Source organism: Curcuma longa, chromosome 11, assembly GCF_044706935.1.
Source record: "Curcuma longa cultivar G26 ecotype Majalengka, Jawa Barat chromosome 11, ITB_CL_G26_1.1, whole genome shotgun sequence".
NCBI lineage: Eukaryota > Viridiplantae > Streptophyta > Magnoliopsida > Zingiberales > Zingiberaceae > Curcuma > Curcuma longa.
In genome coordinates, this window is record NC_133871.1 from 7524170 (window position 1) to 7551435 (window position 27266).

Consider the following 27266-nt stretch of genomic DNA (forward strand, 5'->3'; position numbering starts at 1 on the left):
TACATGATTGTTGTTATATCCAATCGTGATGTTGCGTTTGAGAATATTCATAGTAGTTATAATGAACTACTCATAGGATGTATGCTGAAGGAGTCTGGATCCTCTAGAGTCAAGATAACCAAGTTAATAGGGTCGAGGAGTGAGTCCTCTAGAGTCGAGTGACCAAGTCGATGGAGTCAAAGAGTCAGAGCCCTCTGGATTCAGATAACTGAACTGATAGAGTCGATGAGTCATAATCCTCTCTTTGACCTCCATCAAAATTTGACTTTTGATCTCCACTTAAATTTAACTTTTGACTTGACTCCCTCGTGTCACGTATGAGTCCTTCCTTCCTTCCTTCCACCATATCAATCATCTTTGGATCTATTAAAACATGCAACGTCACAAGTGAAGAAGAAGAAAGAATGTGGTATATGAAGATGATAATTTGGTGAGGGAGATATCTAAAAAAGCCTTTATAGGTAAGATCTAACCATTGACGCAAAAGGCGAAATTATAATGTGTATGCATCATCCAAAAAGTGGCTAGGTGCGACCAACTTACTTCGAACATACATCCCACCTAGCTCGATCGATGCCAATTCTAACAAGCTTATTGTTGCTTTAATTTGGTCCAATGCATTCCAATTCTCAATCGATCGGTAAGTTGTCTTACTAGCAATGGATTGGGCAGATGCCGAGTAATGTCAAATTGCGAACGATCGATGCCAACATGAGACACACGAAGAGAAGTTCGACTTGCTATGCGCATAGTCAGAAGAAGAGAAAGAGAGAAAAAAAAATTCAAGTATGATGCATTTGATGTCGAAGTTCTAGAATTTAGCTAGCAATTATTCGCTGAATATGTTGACTATTAGAAACCAAATGCTACAAAATTTCAATTGGAAAACTTGTGTTTCCTTGTAGCTATTCGGTTAGACTTCTAGCTTTTGAAAAGTTTTGGAAATTATGAAGTTCTAGAAATTAGAACAATAATGTCTAATTACTGAATACTTTTTTTATAATCGAACTCGTAGAAAGGGGGGAAATTGTTAATAATAATTAACTAAAAGGTAAATAGTAAAAAACACATCACATTATCTCTTTTAAAAATGATCAAAATTAATGTTTTATTTATAATTTTCTATTTAAAATTCTTCTCAATATTCATATTAGAATTATTTTAAACCCTAGATATAGACGCAAATAGTTTCTATATGGGAGTTGCTCAATAAGATACAAAGATCGATTCTCAACGGGTATGGAATGCTTCATTGATTATCATGGGAGATCGTTTGAAGTATCACATGATGTAATAATATTAGAATTATTTTGATCTAAAATTTTTACATGGAGTTATTTTGATCAAAATAATTCAAATTTGAAATTACAGAGTTGCTTTGCAGAGTTACTTTGGTAAAATTATTTCAATTTCAGAATTGTATCAGAGTTATTTTAGTTAAAACTATTATAGAGGATCAGACTAATGATATATATGGCGATTGAGAATAAAAGAGTATTTTAGATTAAAAAAATTATTGAAGGAATATTATTTTCAGTTTTTTTTTTCAAAACATAGAACGCTCTTCCACGTCTTTTTAATTTTTTGTTGATAAAAAATATATATATATATATATATATATATATATATATAATATAATATATACTGCACGACAATGTTCTTGCGCGCCCGTGAGCGACACGAGATCCATCGTCTATCACGCGATCACGTGTCAGATCTGACCGTCTAAATGTGGGAATACACAGTGTTCCGCGCCCTAACCCCCGCCGCTGCCAACTGCCCTCGCCGCGCCGTCCGGCCACCGCCGATCGCCGGCCCGAGCACGATCGACGCGTCGCTCGTCGATGTCGGACGCATCGAATTGTGATTGGAATCGGATCCAGCCGGATTGTTGGTTTCCGACCCGAAATTCGATGCGATTTGGTCGGAATCGACGTGCCGGCACTGGATCGCGTTCCGACCAAATCGCGATCGGATTCCGCCAAATTCAGTCGGAATTCGACGCCGACCGAAGCGCCGACGAGCGACGCGTCGATCGCATCCGGGCTGGCGATCGACGGTGGTTATATGGCTCTTCGAGAGTGTGTAATTTTGGGTATTCCGACGATTTGTTTAATCGATACAAATTGTGACCCGGATCTCGCAGATATTTCGATTCCATCCAACGATGATGCTATAGCTTCAATACGATTGGTTCTTAACAAATTAGTATCCGCAATTTGTGAGGGCCGCTCTAGCTATATAAGAAATCCTTGATTATGATTAAGTTAATTTTGGGGGGATTTTTTGGATTTGGTTACTATTCTTGAATAAATTGAATAAAAAAAAGCAAAAAGGGTAAGTGCGAGTATATTGATAATATGTTATTATATTACGTGATTTCTTGGTATCCTATGTAAATTCTTGATATTTTAAATATACAATTATATACAATTAATGAATACAATTTTTGATTCATATTGGTGAGTTGAAAAAGAGATAGAGATGGTTGAATCAAAATAATTTCTTTTTTGAAGTTAAATTTCTGCTAGAGGACAATATGAATGTTATACCATGTTCCATTAAAACACTCAAAGGGTTATACGATATATCGGGTGTAGAGGTAGGCCAACATTTATATTGGCAAATAGGAGGTTTACAAATCCATGCCCAAGTACTTATCACTTCTTGGGTAGTAATTGCTATCTTATTAGGTTCAGTCATTATAGCTGTTCGGAATCCACAAACCATTCCGACCAACGGTCAGAATTTCTTTGAATATATCCTTGAATTTATTCGAGACTTAAGCAAAACCCAGATTGGAGAAGAATATGGCCCTTGGGTTCCCTTTATTGGAACTATGTTCCTCTTTATTTTTGTTTCTAACTGGTCAGGTGCTCTTTTACCTTGGAAAATTATACAGTTACCTCATGGAGAATTAGCTGCACCCACGAATGATATAAATACTACTGTTGCTTTAGCTTTACTCACGTCCGTCGCATATTTTTATGCGGGTCTTAGCAAAAAAGGATTGGGTTATTTTGGGAAATACATTCAACCAACCCCCATCCTTTTACCAATTAACATCCTAGAAGATTTCACAAAACCTTTATCTCTTAGTTTTCGACTTTTCGGAAATATATTAGCTGATGAATTAGTAGTTGTTGTTCTTGTTTCTTTAGTCCCTTCAGTAGTTCCTATACCTGTCATGTTTCTTGGATTATTTACAAGTGGTATTCAAGCTCTTATTTTTGCAACCTTAGCCGCGGCTTATATAGGTGAATCCATGGAAGGTCATCATTAACTAGCTTTTCGAATAGTCTTTTTTTTTTTTTTTATTCTATCATTAAGCAATCCCACATGATTCATGATAATCCAATTGGATGAGTAAGATAATAGTGTATGATTCCATCATCTAGAATTGTAGGAGAAAAGATAGACAATATTCCAACATAATTCTAAAAAAAAGAAGGGCTGGGGAGGTTATAGTTAGAGTATAATATATGTAATAATGTCTATAGGCTCTAAACCCCCGTCTATTTTTCTAGGAATTATTCTATTCCAGAATCAATTAAAAAAAATTAGGATGGTTTACATTATGGAAGAAAAGAATGGATATGTGATATTAGAATCACATTAAATATTCTTTAGTTATATGAGATAAGTCTATCCATAATATCGCTATATTACATAACTATATAATATTTATTTTTTTTTTTTAGTATTGTTTATTTTATTCATTTATTTATTATAGTATTGTAAGGCTAGAATTTCTATTTTTCCTAATTACAACCAATCCTATAATCATAATCTGGATCCTCATTATTCATATTTGTTATGTTATATATGAACAATATACAACATATAATAAATATATATATTTATTATCCGGTGTAATTCAAATTGAAATTAGATTCAATTCATTATATATTTCATTATATATTTCTTATTATATATTTCTTATTATATATTTCTTATTTATATATTATATATTTATTTATTTATATATTATTTATTATTCTTAATTCCTTAATTCTTATATTTTTATATTAAAAATTTTTGTTATTATTTTATTTATTCTTATTTGATAATATGTATAATATACAATACAAATTACAAATAATATAATTTATTATAATTATAAATAAATAATTAATAAATAAATTTTTAATTTTTAATTTAAGTTAAGATATTAATTATTAATATCTATTGGTACTTTTTTATTACATAATATGTATTACATATTAACTTTTTTATTACTATTACATATTAATATATATATTTTATTATATTAATTTTTATTTATATTGGATTAATTTGGTATTAAATTAATTTGATAATTTGATTGATATTGATTGCAGCTCACACTGCATTTAGATAGATTTCAATATCAGTCCTTCTCTTCTAGCAATTTTTTTTTTAAATGAAAAAATAAATAAACTTACCTCCTCCGCAGCCGCCGTTCTCCGTGCCGGCGCCTGCTGCCGCCGCTCCATCGCAACCGCCGCCGCCGCGAGGGCCCAGGAAGCGAGCGAGAGCGTCGCGGCGGGCGCCGACCACCGTGATCAACACCGAGACCTCCAACTTCCGCGCCATGGTCCAGCAGTTCACTGGCTTCCCCACTCCCCCCTTCGCCACCGCCCCATTCCCCGCGCGCCCTCGCCTCGACCTCTTCGGCGCGGCGGCGGCCGGAGTCGTTCCCCCTTTCCTCCTCCGCCCCTCCGCCCACAAGATGATCCCCTCTCCGTCCTCCTCCTGCTCCTCTTCTTCCTCCTCCTCCGCCTCCGCCTCCGCCTCCCTCTTCGACCACACCATCGCCTCCATCGCCCGGAGCCACCTCGCCACGACCATCGGTGCAACGCCCGATCCCTCCAACCCCATCCCTCCAAAATATCACGACCACGACAAGTTCAACCTCTCGCTCTTCGACGGCAACATGCAACGACCAAGAGAAGCCTCCTTCCCCTCGCCGCCGTTCCTCCAGCCTCCGCAACCACAAATGGCCCCGCCGCCGGCCTTCCCCTCCCACAGCGCCGCCATGATTCCCCGATGGCACGTGGAAGACCAAGAAAGCGAGCAACAGAACTCGGAGCGAGCTGGATCCAAGTTCCACTTCAGAAACTTCCACAACAACCAGAGTTAGTCGTCACTCAGAATCAAAATCAAAATCAAAAGAAGAAGAAGAAGAGAAAAAGTGGAGCGTGCGGTGTGGTGTTGGTGTTTACAACGGCGGCGGCTGCCAATTGTATACCACTCACTCATCAGTCATCACGTCCATCAATCATCATCGCCATCAAACTCGGTAAACGCCATGATTGATTACTCACCATTTTTATATTGCAAAAGAGGACTGTCATCTACTTACTTCTTGCGTCTCTCTCTCTCTCTCTTTCTGTTTGATTAATTCTATGAATAACCCAAGTTTTAATTGCTTCCTCAGCTCTCTATCCAAATTGATGCTTTACCATCTCCTCTCCAATTAGTTAGCTCATGAGATAGTAAACACACTTTAATTAATAATTAGGTGACTTGTTCTATTAATTTGAAAATGACTAAGCTCACTATTATGCATTCAGTGGTTGATAAACATAAACAGAACCATTAATTAATATATCCATTAAAGCCACTCATAATTAGAATTGATGATTAACCAATTGGTGATGCATAAAGGGTTCCTTTGGCATTAATTAACACATTCATTAGTGTTCTTATTGAGAAAGACAGAAAGGAAGGAAGAAAGAAAGAAAGAAAGAATCATTATCAATTATCTCAAATGCCTTTAAAAGATTCATTAATGTTCTCTTGAGAAAATAATTAAAACCTATATATATTTGTGAGGGATCCAAGAAGTTGTAAATGAATTAGATATTATATATTTATAAATGTTGCGAGAGGTTTAAAATTTTGTAATTAGCAATTATTATTTATTTTTTCAATTTCTCTAAGTATTGATCATAGTATTATGTATTAATTTGTACAACTCTAATTGTCCATGCAAGCCTTTCTTTCACATGAGAAGGAAAGGTATATATAATTAATCTTAGGGTATCTTTGTTTTACATAATTAAAGATAATGATTTACTCTTCGACTTGTAGATGTTATAATAGTTATATATTTTCAAGTTCATTAGGCTCGTGAAGCTTGATTGAAGTACTTAAGGGATGAGTGGGAGCTATGTTTAGCTTCTACCTTGATGACGACATCAAGTTTAAAGATCATGAAAAGATCAACCAATACAATATACTTGTATCATTTTGAATTTATTTTAGATAGTTAATTTTATGTGAAAATAAATCTTAGTATTTATGTAAGCGTTTGATACCGAAAAGCTATGTTTGTAAAATGGTTTAAAACTTCAACTAATGAAATGCTAAGTGGTAAGGCAAGCTAGAAGGATTTAGGTCTTACATTGTATCTTAGCATTATATATATAGGTCAATTCTAAATCTTACGTAAAATGCACCAAGACATCCTATGTGCCAAGCCTTATAGTTAAGGTAGGATGAACAAACAACTTGATAGGTCAACCTAATGGAAGATCTTAGGTGCCTAATTTTCTATTTAATTCGAAGTATGGAGACCTAACATGCATTTTGGTAGGTCAACCTCGATGGTAGATGGTCACACCCAACCTAACTTTTTTCTAAGTTGACCTAGATAGGATAGGTAAATCCTAAAAGCAAATTTTACATTTGAAAGTAAATGGAATTAGCCTTTGGTTAGGTCAACCTTAGCAAGCTAATTAAGGCAAGCTATGCAATTTTTAAGGTAATCTAAGATTGTGATTTTGGATTCTAATGGCCATGGATAAATTGCTTGGATCTAAAGCTCTCTTTAATTTGGTAACATTATTTTTACTTGGTGTTTAATTTTTATATATCTCTAGGATGAGACTAGCTAAAAGAATTATATATTTTTACTCTCTAATACTTTTGTTTGTATATAGTTGGAGAGTCATATTTCAAGTATTTCAAGAGGGTTTCTAAAAATGTTGCCTGGAGGCAAGAACAAGAATAACAACAGTTTGTTGCAAAATTCACTAGGGCAAATTGTTATGTTTGAGGCAAAGCAAATTACCAAAACAAAAAACTTACAATATAGGCATTTTGTTGCTGCAAGTGTTGATAAAAGAGTCCCAGGTTAAGGGCTTAAACCAACAAACACAATAAACCCGAGCCGAATCAATTCCTTTCCAAGTTCAAAAACTGATCTCTTAACACTTAACCTAATCGCTATAACAGGGCTAGCAGGCAACTTCATAGTCACCTACAAATGAGACAACCGATATTTAGGAACTCGTACAGCATGCCTTGTTCTTCGGTATCTCTTGAGCTGGCCCAGGTATGATGATCTTCTTACTGGGCAGCGTGGGCATGCCATTGCTGTTGTGTGGCTCTGAAGTTAAGTTTTTCTTGTTCACAATGTTGAAGATCTCTGTCAGCACTGTGTGGAAGGCATTCTCAATGTTGGTTGCTTCTAGCGCTGATGTCTCTAGGAAGAAGAGGTTTTCCTTCTGAGCAAATTCTAGAGCGTCGTCCTTGGTTACATCTCGCTGGTCCTCGAGATCGCTTTTGTTGCCGACTAACATGATCACGACGTTCCGGTCGGAGTGGCTACGCAGCTCCTCGAGCCACCGGCGAATGTGATCAAAGCTTTGACGCCTTGTAATATCATAGACCAACAAAGCCCCAACCGCACCTCTGTAGTATGCACTAGTGACAGCTCTATATCTGAAAATTTTATCAGCAAATGTTCGTCAGATTCCAGTCCAAATAAGCGAGCAAACATATGAATTAAATATCATAGACCAACAAAGTCAATTTAATTAACTAAATTAAATTGATTAAATTTGAATTAAAATTAATTTAACTGAAATTGATCTAAATCAGAATCAGCTCGAAAACAGCTGAATGTATAAATGGAGCAGAAAAGTAACATATGGTGGAGTGTTATGATGGAAAGAATATATAGCTGGATCTAGAGGACAAGTAAAGTTTGCACCAATTGTCCTACTACTGTCAAAAATGACATGATAGTCGTACATCTAAGTTATAAGAAGATATTGCTAGTGGTAGAAAATTGGATTCCGATAGTAAAAATCTTAATTTAGAGAAATAAATAAGAATGACCATGTGAGAAAGTAAAATTTTTTCAAAGAAAATCTTAGAATAAGAGGGATGAGATCATCTGGATTGACATCTCCTAGACACGTCCCTTGCTCCACTTCAGTATGCATTAAAGAGCTAAAAGAATCACTAGGGGAGGAGCAGAGAAGAGAATCTGGATTGGAAAGAAGTGCTAATGTGAGAATCAATGGTGATCAATATCCTCGAGGGCATATTGATCAAATGTTTCTAAGAACACAAAAATCCAAACAGCCAATTAAGACAACTTCGAAATGGTTGAAGGATTCAACTTGTGTTCAAAATGCTATTGGTAAATAATTTTTTACAGTCATATATATTTCTTTTCATACTGCAAATGATCTATGTTTTGTAGTATGGTAAATGTGATTTAAGAAGGTCTAGGTATCACTCCTATTAGGAAAGAGATAGGAGATAAAATATTAAAAGAAGTCGTGGTATACAGTAAAGATTTAAGAAGGTCTAGGTACACTTCTAATGTAATACATGAACCACTAATGATAGGAAGAGCATAATTAGTTTTTTTTTTTTGTTTATTATTGTATGAGAGCTATATTATGAAATCAGTAAAGATGCTATACAGTATATAAAAATGCACAATATATTTGTGAATAAATTGATATCATGGTATAAGCTATAGGTGGTGAAAATAATAACGATCATATGAATGACAAATTTTAAAGCAGCTGGTAGATTATTGATGAAAAAAATATCTATATTGGACTCTTTATGCAGTATGTTGAATTGATACTCTAAAAATTATTTCTAAAGGAGATAATAGAAGACTATTACTCAAGAACAAGGTATTTCATTTTTTTTTATCTCAATCATATAGTCAATTTAAATTGGTAAGGCAATATATGAATGGAAAAGAGCTGCTTAGACCTGGTATTACTAAATTTTATCTTATTTTATCTCTATCGAAACTATAATTGACTAGAACAATGCATTAAACAGAATGTGGGTCTGATGAAGGCTAGACTGGATAATATATGTGATTAGGCATGAAAGAAACAATTGCAACACAAAAAAATTGTCACCTGCATTTCACATGTTTTTTTAAGAAGAATTACAAGTTGCATATAAATATTTGAATCTTTGATGAAACTTTTAAGATTAGTGCACAGTGATAACAAAGTACAAATAAAATTAAAAGACTGTCATAGACATAACTACAAAATTACAGATTGATAAGAAAGTAACTAATTTGTTAATTCAATTTTATTTTAAATTCATAGTGCCATAATTTAAAAATATTTTTTTTTCATATAGATTGATCATTATCAGCATAGAATTTATGTCCTTAATCGGTAAAAATGGCGAAGGCAAAAACATTGATAACACTAGGTAGAATTTTATAATATGTGAATCAAAAAATTTTTTAATAGAAAATTAATTTCTTTATTTTTTTCAGGAGACTGATAGTTTAGATATGATATATGAATAAAATAATTGTCTAAATTTAACATCATTACCTTAATAAAAACATTTCAACCTATTGGAGTGAGACAATAGAGGACATCTAATTTAATTTATACAAGACAAAGAAACAAATAGACATCTACAAAATTAGAGAAATTGATCTTAACCCATTACAATATGAGCCTTTGAGATATATGTTAGAAGAACTAAGAATAGGCGCACATTCCTCTCTGCTCTATGTACACCACCATCCTAATTCCTATCTGCCTTCGTATGACACCAAATTGCTCATCTTCCTCACCTTGAGCTCTCTTCCTCTCAAAATTGCAAGACTCCAATCCAAATTTAGTTCTAAACCTTTTTTTGTCACCAACAATCAATGACCCCAAATGCCCGACATCCCACTCCCTACCCTTGTTGATCAAGAAAGATTCCCCAGTGGAAATCAGACAAACCAACCGAATTGAGTAATTTCGCTCCAAGTCCACCAATTTATCTAGTATCTCAGACAATTACCAATGGTTAATCACGAACTGTATAAATTTATCCATGATTAATCAAAACTTCTCAAATCTCAGAGAGGGGTGTTCAATTTCTCACTTCCAACTCAGCCGATCCAGAGTTTGCCATCCCCGATTCAAATGTTATTGTGCTATTCACAGACCATGAAAACATAGACAAAATGCTAGTATGAAACAAGAGATAGGATAAATCATCATCTGATAAATACAATCTACCAAAGAACACAAGACTAAAAAAAAAGTTGTAGCCTTGTCCACTTAGATTTTAATATGGCCTCCTGAAAAAGCTACGGGATCTAAAACTCCTACCATTCACTCTATTTATATCATCAACCCCCTAAATAAATACGTAACTTGTTCAGTTCGCCGCCCACACTTCATTGCAATTGCAACCAAAGAAACCAAATTCCATAGCGTAAGAGACAAAAATGGAAACAACTAGCCAAAAATTGAATGACAGAATCACACAGCAAAACAAGCGGGGCTCAGAGCTGAGTAAATAAAGCGGCACCTCTCTTGGCCGGCAGTGTCCCAGATCTGGGCCTTGACGCTCTTGTGCTGGATGACGAGGGTCCGCGTCTGGAACTCCACCCCGATGGTGGCCTTGGAGTCGAGCGCGAACTCGTTCCGCGCGAACCGCGCCAGGATCTGCGACTTCCCCACCGCCGAGTCGCCGATCAGCACCACCTTGAACACATAGTCGATCTTGTCGCTTCCGCCGCCAGCCATTCCCTCCTCCGACCTCTCGCTCGCGCTGCCGCTTGTTGCCCTGAGCAGCACGCACCGGAGGTGAGTCGATGCCCCGCCTCCTCGCCGGCTCGCTTCAGTGACCGAGGAAGCCAATCAGGGCACTCTCCTCGAGTCTGCTTCCTTCACTGTGAGCGAGGCGGTAAGCGGGACGTTACTTTCCTGGCGAGAGTTAGGGTACCTAAACAGGCGGTACACGGGGGTATACCTGATTGATTAGTCGATGGCTAAGAAAGCCGTGTGCGGTATCGCTCTAAATAATTGATATTGTAGACTGGGTGTGTTGATGGGGACGTGAGTTTGGTAAAACTATGGAGCCGCGCGAATTCTTGATTAAAAAGGTGCAAAATTTCTATACCGAACGCATAAATTTCAAATTGAAGATAAAATAATTAATATCTATAATAGTTTCCAGCATGAATATTTAATATTTCAATCATCAGGAAAATTACAAAAGCTATGCATATACTCATTATTTACAAAACAAAATCTTACATTAGGTATGATATTCTAATTGGCTCAAGAATTAATGCTTTGGTTGATTTTTGATTTTTTGGTCAGTATAAAATGGTGAGTTAAATAATGTATTTCGAGACTATGACAAGTGGAATCTATCTCTACTTCTGTCCTTAAGTTTGACTTGGGAACTTCATGGATCTTCATACTTAATCTATGTCAGCTTGAATCTTTACCATTCAACTAATCCTTGTCGAGTATGTACATGATTGCTAATTCCTGAAGTGGTAAACGCTCTTAGGGTTGAAGCGGGAAAGCCCTCATGAATTTAAGAGATCATTTAAAAACTTTAAAAATTCTAGGTGAAGAAAAAAATAATAGTTCATAAATTCAATGACTTTTTGCTTTAAAAAAAAAGTCAAATATGAAGATTTTCTAGGCAAGTCATCAACTTGCTCGGTTGTAAAGCAATAATGTAAGAACAATGTCCAATTACTTCGTAACAAATAAAGTCACCGACATTCAAGTTGGAAGCTACATTGGATCCGTTTGCTAGTTGAATTTGGTAGCAATAGTAGCATTTAACTAATCTTCAGAAGAGGTATGTAAAAGTTGGTAAGTGAGCCGAGATCTATGTATTTTCTTTTATGTACTTTGTGAAATTTGTAATGTTCTAGATCTGTTTGGATGGAGTTCTTCGCTTTCTGTCTAACAATTTAGATGACACGGTTTTCAATTCGAACGAGGCGGGATGTCGGCCATCGTCCGGTTTGTCGTGAGCTACACAACCAGAAATGGAAACGTTGGCAACGCGTGCCTGCGTCGTGATTGCTTGAAAAGGTAATTTTCGTCCGGGTCCCACAGTAGGCGAAACCTGGTCCAATCACAAAATAGAAAATGACGGTGCGTGGGAATTACCTGGCAAAAGCTAAAAAAAAGTTTTAATTTTGGCGGATGTCTTGTTAAGATTTCCTTCAACGAATATTCACGAACGTTCTAGAATATTCAAACAAAATATTCTCTTGCCAATTGCCAAGCAACTAGAGCCAATCGAGTTACTAAGCATGCCACACGTCAAGACTATCAAACCTTATTGTTAAATATGGTTCTACAGTACGCTTTGGCCATAATATCTGCAAGACAGATCAAATAATAAAGTGAGATAGTAACATCAGAGTAGAATTAACTCTAGATAATCAAACAATAAACTAATATGCAGCACAGGGTTTGTTCCATGGTCTACTATTCAAACTAGATATTTTACATCCCAATTCTTTCCATGGTACAAACTGCAGTCAAAGGCCACTCTACATCTTAGCGGAGGGTAATTTACAGTAACTGTTAATGAACTTGAGATGGGTCTAAAATGCTAGAGTTCGGTGCAAGAATTTAGTCCAACTCCGTCGAGGTTAAGCATTGGGCAGGAGCATGTCGCCGCCCCAAAACTCTTCAAGCTCAACCATTAAATCGTCAGCCGCTGCCTCCGACTCATTCATCATGTTTTCTTGCATTGCCTGACCAAAACCCCCAAGTAAAGAGGTGCAATTTAGTAGGTTACCAGATGAATAACCAAGGTGTTCTCCAAAGAAATGTCTAAATCATATTTGATGTTTGTCTAATAAAGATGAGATGATGATGAAAACAGTAGAATAAGTACAATAAAATCTAATCTTATCATCTAATGCAAGCAATATTGGGCTACAGTAAGATATAAAAAAAGGAAGTAAGAACAAAAATTCAGAGCATCAGTCAGTATGTACTATGCAGAAGAATAAAGCTAGAGGACGAGCTACAAGCTACCTTGGACTCTTGGAATTCAGTAACAACAGTTAGAAGCCTCTGGTACTGTTCTCTAGCTTCGGGATACTGAACCATAGACTTCACCCTTGCGAGGGCTCTCTGCATCCTAACCTCGGTCTGTTTTCTGCCTTCTTGAAGGAAATCATAATCATCCTCCTTAGCTGGTTGGCATTGAATGGAAGTGCTCTCCATAGGGTTTTCAGACCGGAAGCCTCTTAACCCACTTCCTTTCCGTCTCCAGCGCAGTATAACCTTCTCCACAATTCCAACTGACCAGACAATGTTTCTAATGCGTTTCCTCACTTGGTGACCACGTACATGAGCCTGGAAAGTGTATCCAGATCAGAAATGCATTGAATTAATAATAGTTGAAAATGAGCTACTTCACAAGGAAAAAATTTAAAAATAAAAAAGAAATCAATCAACATTTTATACGTTGCCTAAAATAGAATTAGCAAAACTAGCAGAGTGCTTACAGTACTATTTCCTAAAAGTTAATCCTTCTATTAAGAAAACAAAATGAAGGTCCAGGACCAGCAAAGAAAGGCAGCTGCTTTAAATATAACAGTAAAGTTACCTAAATATAGTCTCTAATACAGGTTGCATTGACTTACCTGCCGATCAAGAAGAATTATCGGTGATGAATAACTTATACCAAGGCAAAGGCTTTGCTATGAAAACCTTCAAGGGAAACTCCAATATTACTACAGACAAGTCTGAGTCCTAAATATGACTAACAAAGCATAAATAAAAGGTAAATGAACAAAATTGGAGGAATACAAATGTTTTCTGGATAAAAATGAAATGGAAATTTTATTGGTTTGAAGATCTGAGTTTGAGCACGAACAAACATAGAAGCAAATTAATTGCATCAAGGATTAAATCTAAACCAAGTATCCGCTGACAAAATATGTGGAGTAATGTAGAGTTGCACTTGACATCACAAAAGAGGGGTGAATTAATTCAAAAACGTTATCAAATAAACTAGGAAACTAACATATTAAGAATTGACTAAAATTTGACAAGACACTTATATAGTTCGAGATAAATACAAAGCTATGTTTTTATTAGAAAGAAGAATCAACTATAATTTGATAAGACATTCATTTATAAAGTTCAAGATAAGTACAAAGCTAAGAATATTCAGGGCTACCATGATAGGTCTTCCTTTGAGATGGATTATAACCTGAAAGATTAATTTTGCAAACGCATCCACTTGTCCACCAGTATAGAACTTCAATAATACTTAATAATATGAACACATTATTATTTTGTCACTTGCCAGTTAATGACCTATTAAGGCACCCCATAAGTAACGAGGTAGTGAAGTAAAGAAGAGATGCATTCTTATAATTACATTTAATTTAGTTGTAGTGTTGGATTTTATTTTAAGAAATAATTCATGTTATATGATACATTATCTACTAGATCATCATGAACTTACTTTTAATAAATAGTCCAAGTATGGAGTTGCAGATGAAGATTATAGTAGTTAGACCACGTTTTCCATAAGTTGGAAAAGAATTATAAACTATCTATCTGGTATCTTTACAAGAGAGTAATACCAAGAATTTCTAATCCCAAAACTTCTCATCCTTCCAAGAAGATTGATCTCTTCTACATGAGAACTGGCATTCTCTCAGATCTCTTGGCCCAGCTGAGTTTATAGTAGTTAGACCAAGTATATAGGAGTTGGGAAAGATCCAAAAATTTTAATCCCAAACTTCAAAGAGGATCTTCGTTCTTCTACATAAGAATCTGTTCTGATCGATCAACAACAGAGGGAATCCTCATCAATGGGCAACCAATCCTGTGTCTCTAAGACAGTTTCTGTTGCAACATATGCACACATATTGGGCATGCACACAGATAGCACACGTGATAACTAGAAGCTTAAGCACAAGTGGCAATAGTATGAAGGTCTGCACAAAAGCAAGGAAACAGAGAACAAAATACCAAAGTGAATATAAAGATCAAACCTGGATCTTGACCACTCGTTGCCTGAATATTAAAAACTCCTTTCTCCCTTTCCACCCCCTAAATTTGTTTTGTATACGAACGGCAGCAGCATGCAGAGGCGTATCAGACTGTCCTGGTTTTTGTGACTTAATAGATACACGTGACAATGCCCGCTCATCAAACATTCCAGACTTGTCATTTCCACTCTCAGCAAGCTTCTTTCTGTGAAATGAATGAACTCTAAAGGCTTGGTGTATCCGAGCTGCAGCTTGAGATGCATTGCGAACTGCAGTCAATGAGTCCTTGAGTGAAAGCCCAGCCTGCATGTCACCATCCGGAACCTCAAGAAAACTAGATTCTGCAACACATACACCTGACAAGGTAGCCAAATTTGATATTTCATTGCTTTTTGGCTCGATAGTGAGGGCAGAAAGGTGGCTGGTCAAAGATGACTCTGCAAGGAAACCAGCAATGCCTTTATGACCATTAGCTGAGGCTAAGTCAGCAGGAGTTCTACCAGAAGGGTACTCGGGAGTTGGATCAGTCAATAAACCAGGTGATGCACCCATTGCAATAAGGGCACCAACTGTACGCTCCCTGAAAACACAGCAGATAAAGGTAACATTCTGATGTTGAGCAACTACCAAAGTCAACAAGATATGTGACGATAAAATATCCAGGCTACTAACCTGCCACTAAATGCTGCCCAGTGAAGTGCAGTCCACCCATGTGCATCTCTGAAGTTTATGTTGACACCTCCAGTCACTGTTGGTTCTAGAGCCCAATCGTAACCAAGCGCAGCTGCCAAATGTAGCACACCCTGGCCCTCCTCATCCCAGATGTTGGGGCCTTTACCATCTTCAGCAACTTTGTTCATAAGCCAAATATGCAGCCTCTCTTGTATTGATGTTTCAAGCAATTGTTCCTCCGCATTTTCAGCAGAAAACCCTTTTCCTTCACTCAGTTTAATCAAATTATACCACTCAGATTCCGACTTATGCAAACTAATCTGGTTATCAACTTGAGAATCCTCCAGGATGTTCATATCAAAGGTTTGGTAGTCAAGTGGCCCCAGAGAGAGTAGCTTACTAAGACGCAAATGAAGAAGCATTTCATTTGTGTTATGAAAACGAGCATCTGCCTCATCACTTTCACGGAATTCAAACTCTCTTACTTCACTGCAGGCAAGCCTGTTAGAACAGGTCACATAAAAAGGAACCCTTCCACATTTATGCAGTGGGGCATTGCAGCAAAGAATTCCATCTCCAACAATCTTTGCTGGAACTTCAATTTCCCCAAACATGCATGACCAATTAATTTTTTCAATATCATTGTTCTTTAAAAACTTGCCAGTAATTACAACCTGTAGCATATATCAGTAAGAAAGATGAGAAAGGATTGTAATATTCCAGTATTGAATTATATTTGACCACCATGTAGTATATAAGATATCTTTATGTTCAAGACATAAATTGATCATTGTTCAATAGATTACAAAAACATAAATTATACTCCCAAATACCTTAGTCTCCATTCCCGCATGAACCCAGTTAGGAGTGAAGTCAATTATACTGAAAAGCTGGTCTTGTGAAAGTGAAAGACTCATTATGTATGCATCTGCAGACCCTTGATTTGTAATGTCAGAATCTCCAACAACAATATCACTTCCTACAGTGCTCCAATATACTCCAGGACTGGTTTTTATATGTGTGTCCTCAACCTCCCCTAGTTCTTTGCTCATCCACCTTGAGAAGCTATCGTATTTCTTCAGACCTTCACCTTGTAAACTGGACAGGTCCAATGACAATTGCTTCAAAAGGGAAGAGTGATAACAACTTTCACCTACAGATGCGTCATTTTCTATGTTGACAGCTGAATCAGTGTCATCATCAGAGATCTGAAAAAAAAACATTTAAAATGAGAAAGTTGTAGTAAAAAAGGGAGGGAATTGCCTAAGAATGAAAAGTTTACAGAGCCTAGACAAAGATACTTGTCCAATAACCCATAGAACCTAACAAAGATATTAAAAAAATCCATGAAACATGCATATGGTAGCATGTGGATAAACCTTTTATAAGACATCAAAGGCGATCTCTCTACTAATGCTGTTACTGGCCTATGATAGCATGTGGATAAAGCTTTGGAAACAGACCATGGGTGCTGCTATTAAGTAATAAACATCTCATGCTTATCAAAAGTTCCTACTGTAGCATGGCTATGATATACTTTCTTATTGCTTATTCATTATAAATAACAAAGACCATACTGTTCAAAGCAGTATACTTCCATCCATTCAGCAAGACTCAGGTGTCCTAAATGGTCGTTAATCTCTAGTTATGTCACTTACAGCTATGCTTTATTGAGTAAGAGAAAAATAAGCCATTGGCTTAACCAGATTCAGGAAAACAAAACATCAATTACCAAAAAATTTCATGTAGTTCAAAGTCATCGCTGCTGAATACTCGACACATGGAAAGTTGAAAAGACGATTTGACAATCAATTGTAGCCCATGGGTCAACAGCAGCATGAAATATTTCTCGAATTATCGTCAAAAATTAACCCTACCTTGCCAAAATCAATTAACAAAGGATTAATTTACAAGTACGAGATAATACCTTCCTTGCAGATTTTCTTAAACTGCAGACATCCAGTCTAAAGTTGACATTATCTGCATATAGTTCCCCATCTACTGTAGCTTGAAGGTTATTGTGGTTAGATGGCATTTGAGCTGTTGCATGTTGCAGAACTTCATTCCATGAGGCTTGATCAAACTGTGTTTTGGATCCAATAAATGCAGACTCAAAACCTGTTCCATCCAAGTCTTTGCTCACATTTTCCGGCATAGATGAATAAAATTGTGATGTTGATTCTGTGTACTGTCCTTGAAGATCACCTGGGAAGTTTTTTAAACAATGTTACTCCAAGTTAGGCTTTTGTTAACAAATCCAACAGAAAAGAAATAACAAAAGATATGCACACACCTTGACTATATATGGAAGGATCAAGATCGAAAGGGTCCAATAACTGAACACCCTTCATTTTTCCACTATCATACTGCTGCACCGTAGAGAAAGTGTGGTGTCTGGAACTTGCTCGATTATCTGCTGCATTGAATTTCGCTTTAGATACACTGAAAGAAAAAAAATGCATGATTGAAATATGAATCAGTGGATCTATACTCGTGGTAAGATGATGCATAACAGTTTATGCTGAGCAGGATTGATACCTGATTCAGCATCTTCATACTCTAAATTGTATACACTGTTAGGGCTTCCGACATCTGTTACTTGTGAAGGCAGTTGGCTGTGGTTAGTGAAGGAATTAGAAGATGCAGGACTATCAATATGGTTAACTTGTAGAACTTCATCTCTAGTGCGGCTGGAACTTGGTCTGTGACCCTGGATTTGAGACATACACAAGCAGACAAATTCTGTCATATATGCAGTTGGTCTGTGCAGGTGCTCATCCTGCGTATACTAACTAATCAAGCATTACTAGTCTCAGCGTAAGGTAAAAAGGTAACAGCGATAAAATTCAAGCTAACATAGCAATTCAATGGTTTTTTTCTTCAATAAAAAATGATGTCTACTAGATCAATCAGAAATTTTAAACTACCTTCAAGTAGTCAAACATTTCTATGCTAAAGAAAACAAAAAAGTAATCAATCAATTAAAAAAAATCCTACAATAATCATTTGGCCACAATTGACCAGACATACTGTATGAACTCTGACGATGCTAAAAATTTAGTAAATGAGTCTGAAATTAGCTTACGGATAGAAAGGGAATCCCAAGAAAAGTTGCATAAGAGGCTAAAGAATTATAGACTATTACTCAGGCTGGGGTACAAGTATTCAACATGGGTGTGTCAGATCCAAGCCTCTGATAAGGACATTTTTACGGAGTTTTATGCATGATTAATTGGGAAGTCAAGTATTGACTCAGAAAGTCATTGTCAAGTGTTCCGAGCCAACACAAGTATGGACAAGGCAGATAAAGAGTGTCAAAGATCATTGAATAGGTAAAACACACATTTACATCTAGATACCTCAGAATATCAAACAGGTACATCAGGTATATTAAAAAAAATGTTAGGATGAATAAATGCTACAAAACCATATAGGTTTGATAAACTTCAAAATTTACTATTCTTAAAAATAAAACAAATTTAACTCAGGGCTATCGGCTAGTTACCACCTTCACTTCAAGATAGTGAACAAGTACGATGTGCATCAGGTCCCTACATGAGTCAAAACAATAGTTTGTCAAATAATAGGTGTTTCAAAAAACAACTAAAATTAGCAAGCAGATTTACAGATAAGAAAATAGGTTCATAAATGCTGTCAAAGAATTCCATAAAGTGAGAAATAAACACAAAGAAGAAGATATAAACATGGAGAAAGGGGAACAAAAGAGCATTCTTTTTAGACCTGGGCTCTTTCTAGCTTGTATAAAAGGAGAGGGTATGGATATTTCCTTTGTTAAGAAAGAAGTATCCTTCTTACTGTTGGAGTAATTATTCTTTCCAAGTATGTTTGAAGTTTGTCTTTCTGAAGAGATATATATTAAATGGGCCTAAAGATAAATCTTTTTCGAATTTAGTTACATTTCTACTCTTCAAAAATCATGTTCACAAGTGAAGAAAAACTTTTTCCAAATTATTGCATTAGAAGAGTCAAGTGCAATATCGCCATAAAAGAACCTACAAAGAGGAAATTTGCAGAATTTACATACATGCAACATTCCTCAATAAGATTGTTCCAGAATTAGAAATCCCAGTTCATTTGATAAAGTTCACACACAATTGTCAGTATAGGTTCTAGTCAGAAACTATCATTATCTTCTAGTATAACTCCTTTGATTTCTTTGAGATTTGAGCAACAGTTTATGAAGCAAATGTCAGAGGTTTATCTAAATCATGATACGTTTGAAGAAACAATTCAAAATAACCCCATTTCATCATATTTTGTGTCTTGGAATGTTAGTCACTGTGCAAGTAAAAGTTAATCCATGAAATATCACTACTATGGATCATACTAAGAAGAAAATTATAACTCAATCTCCCACATCCAATAAATCTTCCAATTATCATTAATATTCTAGCATAACTATTTTCCTTTGATTTATTCAATATTTGATCAAAAATACAAAATAAATGTCAGATATAACATGATACATATGAAAAGAAGGAATTCAAAGGAACACCAATTCTTAATTTTTAAACTGTTCTTTAAATGTTAGTTACTATGCAAGCATAAAATTTGCAATTATGGATCGTACTAAGAGGTAAATAATGACTCACTCTTCCAACATCCAATAACTCCTCCTTTGAAAACTTTCATTCTCTTCACCATGAGCATAGTAGCAATGAAGTACATCAACACTCCCAGCCTGAAAGTGAACATTTAGGAAGGATGCAACAAGATAGAGCATTCAGATATTTGAAATTATACCACATCCTACAGAGAAGAAGAAAGTAAATACTTGAGATTGTTTATGTAATTCAATGCTAAGCATTTGCAACTTTGTCTAGTGTGCTCATGCGGAGAGGTTAAAGTAGCCTTGATCAACAATGAAATTAGAAAAAAGATTAAGATAATATGGAAAGGTCCATAAATGACCAATAATCACCACAAATTGAATCAACTGTGTGAGGAATGAAGTAACACAAACGAGAACGAGAACTTTACTCATCAGAATTAAAAGAAAATAAGTTTAACATTATGACGGTTCTCTGTGTTGTAATCCATTCACATATACAAAAACTTGCATAGAAGCACGAGATGTCAATTTCTGTTACAAATTTCTTGTATCCATGAAGCTAACTGAAAAGCTTGGTGCCAAACCATGCTCTTTGTTTTTGAAATTTTGATTATGCAAGTATCTATATGTAAACAAAAACAGTAAAATATTCTAATACGACAAAAATGCCAAGACAACGTTCTTTTTCTTCGAAAAATGAAAGAATGATAGATTATTCTCTTTGGTAGAATTTTTCATCTGGTTTCTCTCATTACTTAGGTTGTGTTGCCTTGGAGGGATTACAAAATAAAAGAGAAAGACAGGCAAAAATAGAAAATGAAGAGAAGATGAACAAAATGATATTACCTCTAGTTGTCTATTCCAAGAAGGGATGAATATAAGAAGAGAATAAAGTTTCCATTGCAACCTTTTTTTTAAGATAAAGATTGGCAAATGAATAGAAAGGTGGCAATTGGGCTTGGACAAGGGGCGGAGACCGAGGTGGCAACAAGGGATAAGTGAGCGACTATCATGATAGTTTTCAATAACGGGTCAATCAAGGGGGAAAGAAGAGAAAGCACTATTCCTCTTCCTCCTACTGTCCTTCCTATTTTTCCTATGCCTCCTGATCAATGCTGACTAGCACCACTTCGTATGGACACATTTGATTGATGTTGACAGGTGTTACTAAAAATATCGTTTTGCCTACCTAATTGATGGTTTTAGCATTCTCCAACGTTGCATACATGTAAATATATTTATTGTGTCACTTTGTCCACATGTTGGTTGCTTGTTTAATAGTATCCACCTTTAGTTAACATGTTGATTTTGTTGTTTCCTATCTATAATAAAAAATTACCATAAAATAATGTGGTAACAACACATGACGACCAATGAAGGATGTGATAAGAATGGGTGTAATCATGCCCTAACAAATCGAGCTCAGCCAATTGAGTAATACTTGGGGAGAATATGACATTGGAGAGATGTTGGAACAATCACACACAAGTGGTCAAGTTCAACGAGGTAGTTTTGATCTTTGGGGAAATGTTTAAGTTAGACATATTATGATTGCTAATATGAGGGAAATGTGTAAGTTAGACATTTAGGATCCACAGCAGTGGCAAATAATATTAGTCCTCTTACCATACAATTAATCACAAAACTATCTACACGGATATAAGACTCCGCACCCAGTTGTTATCTCTGACATCAAATAAGGTATATAAGTTGTTAAAACAATAGAAAAAGTAATGCATCCCTTTATGAACATCTAAATATTGTTATATACAAGGATTCTGTAACACAATCTTCAAGTAATATGCACGTGCAGGTAGTTTTCCCTGTTATAGTCTCTCATTAGCAAGGCTTCAAGTGCTGTACAAAGAGAGGGCGTTGACCTAACATAATTTACCTTTAGTCTCTCATGAGCTTCTTTCACAGTCTTCCCATCCTTCTTCTTCCTCCAATTATGACCATCCTTCCTAAAATATCTCAATACTTTGCGGTCAAAGAGAAAAAGAGATCCGCCTGAATAACATGACAAATGTTGCTCATTGAAACAGCAAATATAATAAAAAAACATGAAGGAAACAACAAAACTACTAATGTAATTAAAAAAACATGAAGGAAACAAGTAAACTCCTAGAATATGAATCAAAATTCTTTTTAACATCAACCAACGCAAGCAGTTGATGACTACAAGCAAAGTAGTAGTAAACACAGAAGCGCATACTGGGTGGTTTATTTGGCGACTCTGGCGCAATATTGAACTTCTTGTAGTTCTGAAGTATTTCACAAATTTCAGTAGGGCGCAACCACCGATGTTGTGCTTCAATGAGTATCTGCTCAATATCTGCACGTGCATGAAATTGCCAGATCAGCAAATACAAAATTATAAATGTAAGAATGCTGTCAACCATCTTAAAGTGGAGAAAAGGTAACCGCGCGCCACTAATCTTTATTCAGTCAATTAGTGCATACACAAATCTGTGTTAAATATTTAGGATATACTACTGTGTTCAACCATTCACAGAATCCCCGAGATCTAGTCTATAAGAACTGTGCCCATAACCATAACCATAACCACCGACACAAAGAAGACCCATACAATAACCTGGATTTGCTTCCTTTGAGAGCCAATGTACAAGAAAAAGAAATTAGCAAACCGATTCCCTGTTTTTGTAAGTGACAGGGCAGTTAATTTCCAGGAAGTCAATAATCAGATTTTTTTTCGTCTCCAATAAACACGAAACAGCGATAAAAGCACTAACTACTGGCCACTGATAACCAACTTACGCTCGACAAACAGTCGACAACGATCAGAACCCAGAACTGGAAGGGAAAAAAGAAAAGAAGAAACAAAATCAAACAACCAAATTCATACCAAGCTGAGGGGTCAACGAGAACCGCCTGGCATCCGCCATCAAGCACTCAGTAAGATTCAGAAGTCCCAAACTCGATGTAGAAATCCTAGCGCCTCGATCATCAAATCCCGAACGCCAGACCGTTGGTTAGCGTAGAACCGCCACCGGATCAGTTAACGCCGGGGCTCTAACAACCTGATCGAGCCGATAACTCGACGCCCAGGATCTCAAGAGATCCACGAAAAAGTTGGAATTTCTGCAGCGCGGAAGATGAGATTGGGATTAGAAGAAGGGAAAAGGAAAAAGAACCTTCCCGGAAGGGCGAAGAACCGAGCCGCCGACCTGGAATAAGGGGAGCGTTTCTGGACCCAATTGACTACATTACCCCCACGTGATGACCGACACGTGGTCTCTTCCTGTACGGTCGCGAGCTCTGCCGTTGGATGCAGAACGCGGACGGTTGGGAATGCGGGCGCATAGGAACGGTTGATGCGGGAGTGAGTACCAAACGAAGGGCCCCCGGTGCGAGTGTGAAAACGCCGCGACCAGTCAGTCAAACGGCGGAAGCGAGTGAGGTCCAGCTTAGCGAGTAATAAAACGGTGTGCCGTTTTATTACGTCATTTTTCGGGGATTTAATAAAATGCCGTTTTATCAATGTAACACCATGTGACAAACAATCACTCTTTCCAAAGAGATGAATTAGAGATGAGCAAAAATTCGATTAAATCGAATAAATCGATTAAACTGAACCAAATTTTTAATTTGGTTCGATTATTTCGGAAGTTCAGTTTTTTTTAAAATCAGTTAATCGGTTAATTCGGTTCGATTTCAGTTTTAAATTTTCTTATTCGGTTAAACCGAATTAATTAAATTAAAAAAATAATTTATAAATTTTAAGTAAATAAATATATAAATCTCTAATTTATTAATAAAATTTTTATAATATTTAAAAAAAATCGGTTAATTCGGTCGAAAACCGAATTAATCGATAAAATATCAGTTCGATTTGTTCGGTTTTTATTGGGAAATTTGATCGGTTCGGTTGGTAAAAAAAAAAATCGGTTTATTCGATTTTCGATTTATTCGGTTCAGTTCGATTTTAACCGAATACTCACTCTTATCTACAACTAAATAGAGGTTCGTGTTATTCATAGACTACTAATTTCTTCTATCCTAATAAAAAGTTAATAATAAGTTTTTTCCCTTCTTTATACAAGCAAATAGGTAAAGCAAATCAATTAAAATAACTGAATAATAATAAATCTCATAAGAATAACGATATAGATTTTTAATTCATCTGCTAATCAAACTTAATGGGCATATCAAATTCTTCTCCAAAGCAATCAAAGGAAATTAATAATGAACATTAAAGATTTGTACTTTTATCTGATAAAAGCGAATAAAAAACAGAAATCACGGTCTAAATTGCAAATCTTGATAACCAGATCATCGTATATTTTTGTATTTTTAGAGTCGGTCAAATTGATTTAGTCAAATTAGAAGGTTTAGATAATATGATTAGTCTAGCCTAAACACTTGACTCAATCCAACTGAATTAGGCCTAGTGATCATACATACTCAATCTACCTGGCCCATCTAGCTCAAATAAACCGACTTATTTAACTCTATTAAGTGGATTGTTCCAATTTATCTTAAGACGTAGATTCATTTGCCCTAAACAATTATTGTAACGACTGTGATACACTCAATTGACACGCTAGTTGTTCAAGTAGACTCCAAGACAAACAAAAGCAATCAGAGACCACCACGCCACTGATTGCGTCACACTCTCTTTGAAGCCGACTACTCATGCATCATTATTTTTTGTATTTTTTAAAAGCGAGTTTATATATTTAATATGTCATTTCTTTATTAGTATCATGCTAAAACACCTTGGCTTTCGCTAACTACTTAATCAGGTGGGGCCCTCGACTGTGAAGTTGGTGGGGTCACATGATTGCGATGCCAAACATGCATCATAATATTTATGTGTTAACTTGATGCATTTTGTAATTAGTGTCATGAAAAAAATGTATTTCTTTACCTTCAAAGAAAATAAAAATAAAAAAATTTATATTAATTCAAGAAAACTGCTATTAATAAATGCATTCAATTAATAATTAACAACAATGTAATTAAAATTAATACGGTATGAATTGAAAATTCGTACTCAATAATTATATTAAAAACAGTAGGAGTTGAAAAAATAAATTTGTTAGAGTTCGGTGAGCTCAGTCGAACAATCAACTATCATCGAAAGTTTTTAAATCAAAATATTGAGAAACTATATTCAAGAAAAAAAACTACATAAAAATATTGAGAAACTAAATAAAAGAAATAAAGGAGAAAAAGATCATATTTTTAAATAAACGCATCCAAAAACTCATGAATCATCAGTAAAGTGAGTGGGGTTCAGCGTTTAACTGGCCCCGATCAGTTAACCTGAGAAGAAGAGAAGGCAAATTAAACCGATTGAAATAATAAAAGGTAAGAAATTTAATCTTGTCAATTTCATTACAAAAAGGAATAGTCTCCGGGAGACACCTGTAGCACTGGACCTTTGACCGGTTCAACTCCCAGCCACATTTTCAACGGTCAGTCCTAGATACTTATCCTACTTTGGATGTGGTAACAGCAAGCAAGACAATGATATCTCAACCAGAAAAAGAAAAAAAAAGAAGAAGAAAATCGCATTGGATTCGTGGCTTTCATTAGCTACCATGCTTTCAATTCCAGAAACCAATTCTTTATGAAACACGGCACAAACTAAAACAATGATTATCAAAAACTTTTGGAGAAATTGTCTGCAAATGTAATGGTGGAAGTAAGATTTAATAACCCCAAGATCCAAAAGTGTCTTCGCTTGCAAGGATGAAACGTGATAGCAATCAAAAGAAATAAATTTGCGTTCACTTGAACAATGATACATAAACAAAAAGTAGATGTTCATCTCCATTACACAAAGGAGATGTGAAAAGAATAAAAACCTTTTGACAAATTTGTTCATTTCCATTACTAACACAAAGGAGAAGTGAAAAGAATAAAAACCCTTTGGCAAAATCTCCCCCACCTACGGTTAGGGTTACTTTCGAGGGAAAGGAGAGGTTAAATACTTAAATCCTATAGTTTTTCTCTCCTAATTTTGCATTTCAAGTAAAGGTAGGAATAGCAATTTACGGTCTTTACCTTAAACTTTCCATCATTCCTTCCACTTTCCAACCTCCCAATTTTTCTCTAGAAGCAAAGATTGCCAAGTGTGCAAGATTCGAATAGCCAACCGAGTTGAAATTTCTCCAATTTTTTACTCATCACTAGTGTGAATGAAAGTCATGAGTCTTGAACTCTTGACTAATAAACTTCTACATGTTCTTAAAGTCATTTGACTTCGACAAAACTAATCAATGGTCACGAACCCATAATTTTGACTCTCAAGGATCCTAGTTGATGAAAAGATAACCCAAAAAAAAAACATGAGCTTGAACCATTTAATACTACACTGAGAATAGATGAATGAATGTGAAGAGTTTGGGCATAAAATATTTTTCTAAAACCGAAGATGGCAAGTAGTGAGAAATGAGTCTAAAACAATTTACAGGGTGGGCAAACTCAGAAGACTACATGACAACTTTAAAATAATCAAACTTATTACAAAACAAATATGTAAATGAGAGCCAATTTAGAGACACTAACATTTAAAATCAAGTCGGATCAAATACCATTTCTTGCATTTCCAATCAGAGGGCCAAGGTTTGCTTCCTAGTTTTATGGAGAACTGGCCAGATCATCTTTTTTACCTTTTACAATAATGCTTCAAGAACATATTGATGTTTGACAAACATTAGTCTAAAGTTAATGACACAAAAGATGAATGATTCTATGCTTCTTACTATAAGAACTTGAGAATTTTCCAAATGCGAACTCTAAACTCTTAAAGAGTATCACATCAAAACTTATATGTAAATCATCAAATGATTGTATGCTTCTTACTATAAGAACTTGAGAATTTTCCAAATGCGAACTCTAAACTCTTAAAGAGTATCACATCAAAACTTATATGTAAATCATCAAATACTACTCTGTTAATTAACAGCAAAAAATTGAGGTTGGACCATATTGTAGAAACAACAA

The 27266-nt window shown here is 35.7% G+C and overlaps 2 protein-coding genes across 8 annotated transcripts; both read right to left on the reverse strand.

Annotated features, from left to right (window-relative positions):
* Positions 1 to 7225: 7225 nt before the first annotated feature.
* On the reverse strand, positions 7226 to 10933 carry LOC141840959 (ras-related protein Rab11D-like). Its single transcript, XM_074729069.1, has 2 exons — positions 10579 to 10933; positions 7226 to 7710 (listed from the first exon to the last, which is right to left on the reverse strand). Exons 1-2 carry the CDS (start codon positions 10794 to 10796, stop codon positions 7269 to 7271), a joined length of 660 nt encoding a protein of 219 aa, XP_074585170.1. The 5' UTR covers positions 10797 to 10933; the 3' UTR covers positions 7226 to 7268.
* A 1487-nt stretch (positions 10934 to 12420) lies between these two features.
* On the reverse strand, positions 12421 to 23436 carry LOC141840957 (calmodulin-binding transcription activator 3-like). 7 transcript variants are annotated; one of them, XM_074729067.1, is made up of 13 exons: positions 23158 to 23436; positions 22507 to 22626; positions 22186 to 22301; positions 20332 to 20420; positions 19227 to 19269; positions 18257 to 18428; positions 18012 to 18131; positions 17646 to 17923; positions 16552 to 16926; positions 15719 to 16392; positions 15050 to 15626; positions 13068 to 13394; positions 12421 to 12784 (listed from the first exon to the last, which is right to left on the reverse strand). In XM_074729067.1, the coding sequence occupies exons 1-13, from the start codon at positions 23195 to 23197 to the stop codon at positions 12680 to 12682; spliced, it is 3036 nt and encodes a 1011-aa protein (XP_074585168.1). In that variant the 5' UTR covers positions 23198 to 23436; the 3' UTR covers positions 12421 to 12679. The 7 variants fall into 7 exon arrangements, with proteins under 7 accessions (XP_074585168.1, XP_074585167.1, XP_074585165.1 ...); XM_074729066.1 differs by having other exon boundaries at positions 13071 to 13394; positions 18012 to 18134; XM_074729064.1 differs by having other exon boundaries at positions 18012 to 18134.
* Positions 23437 to 27266: the final 3830 nt, after the last annotated feature.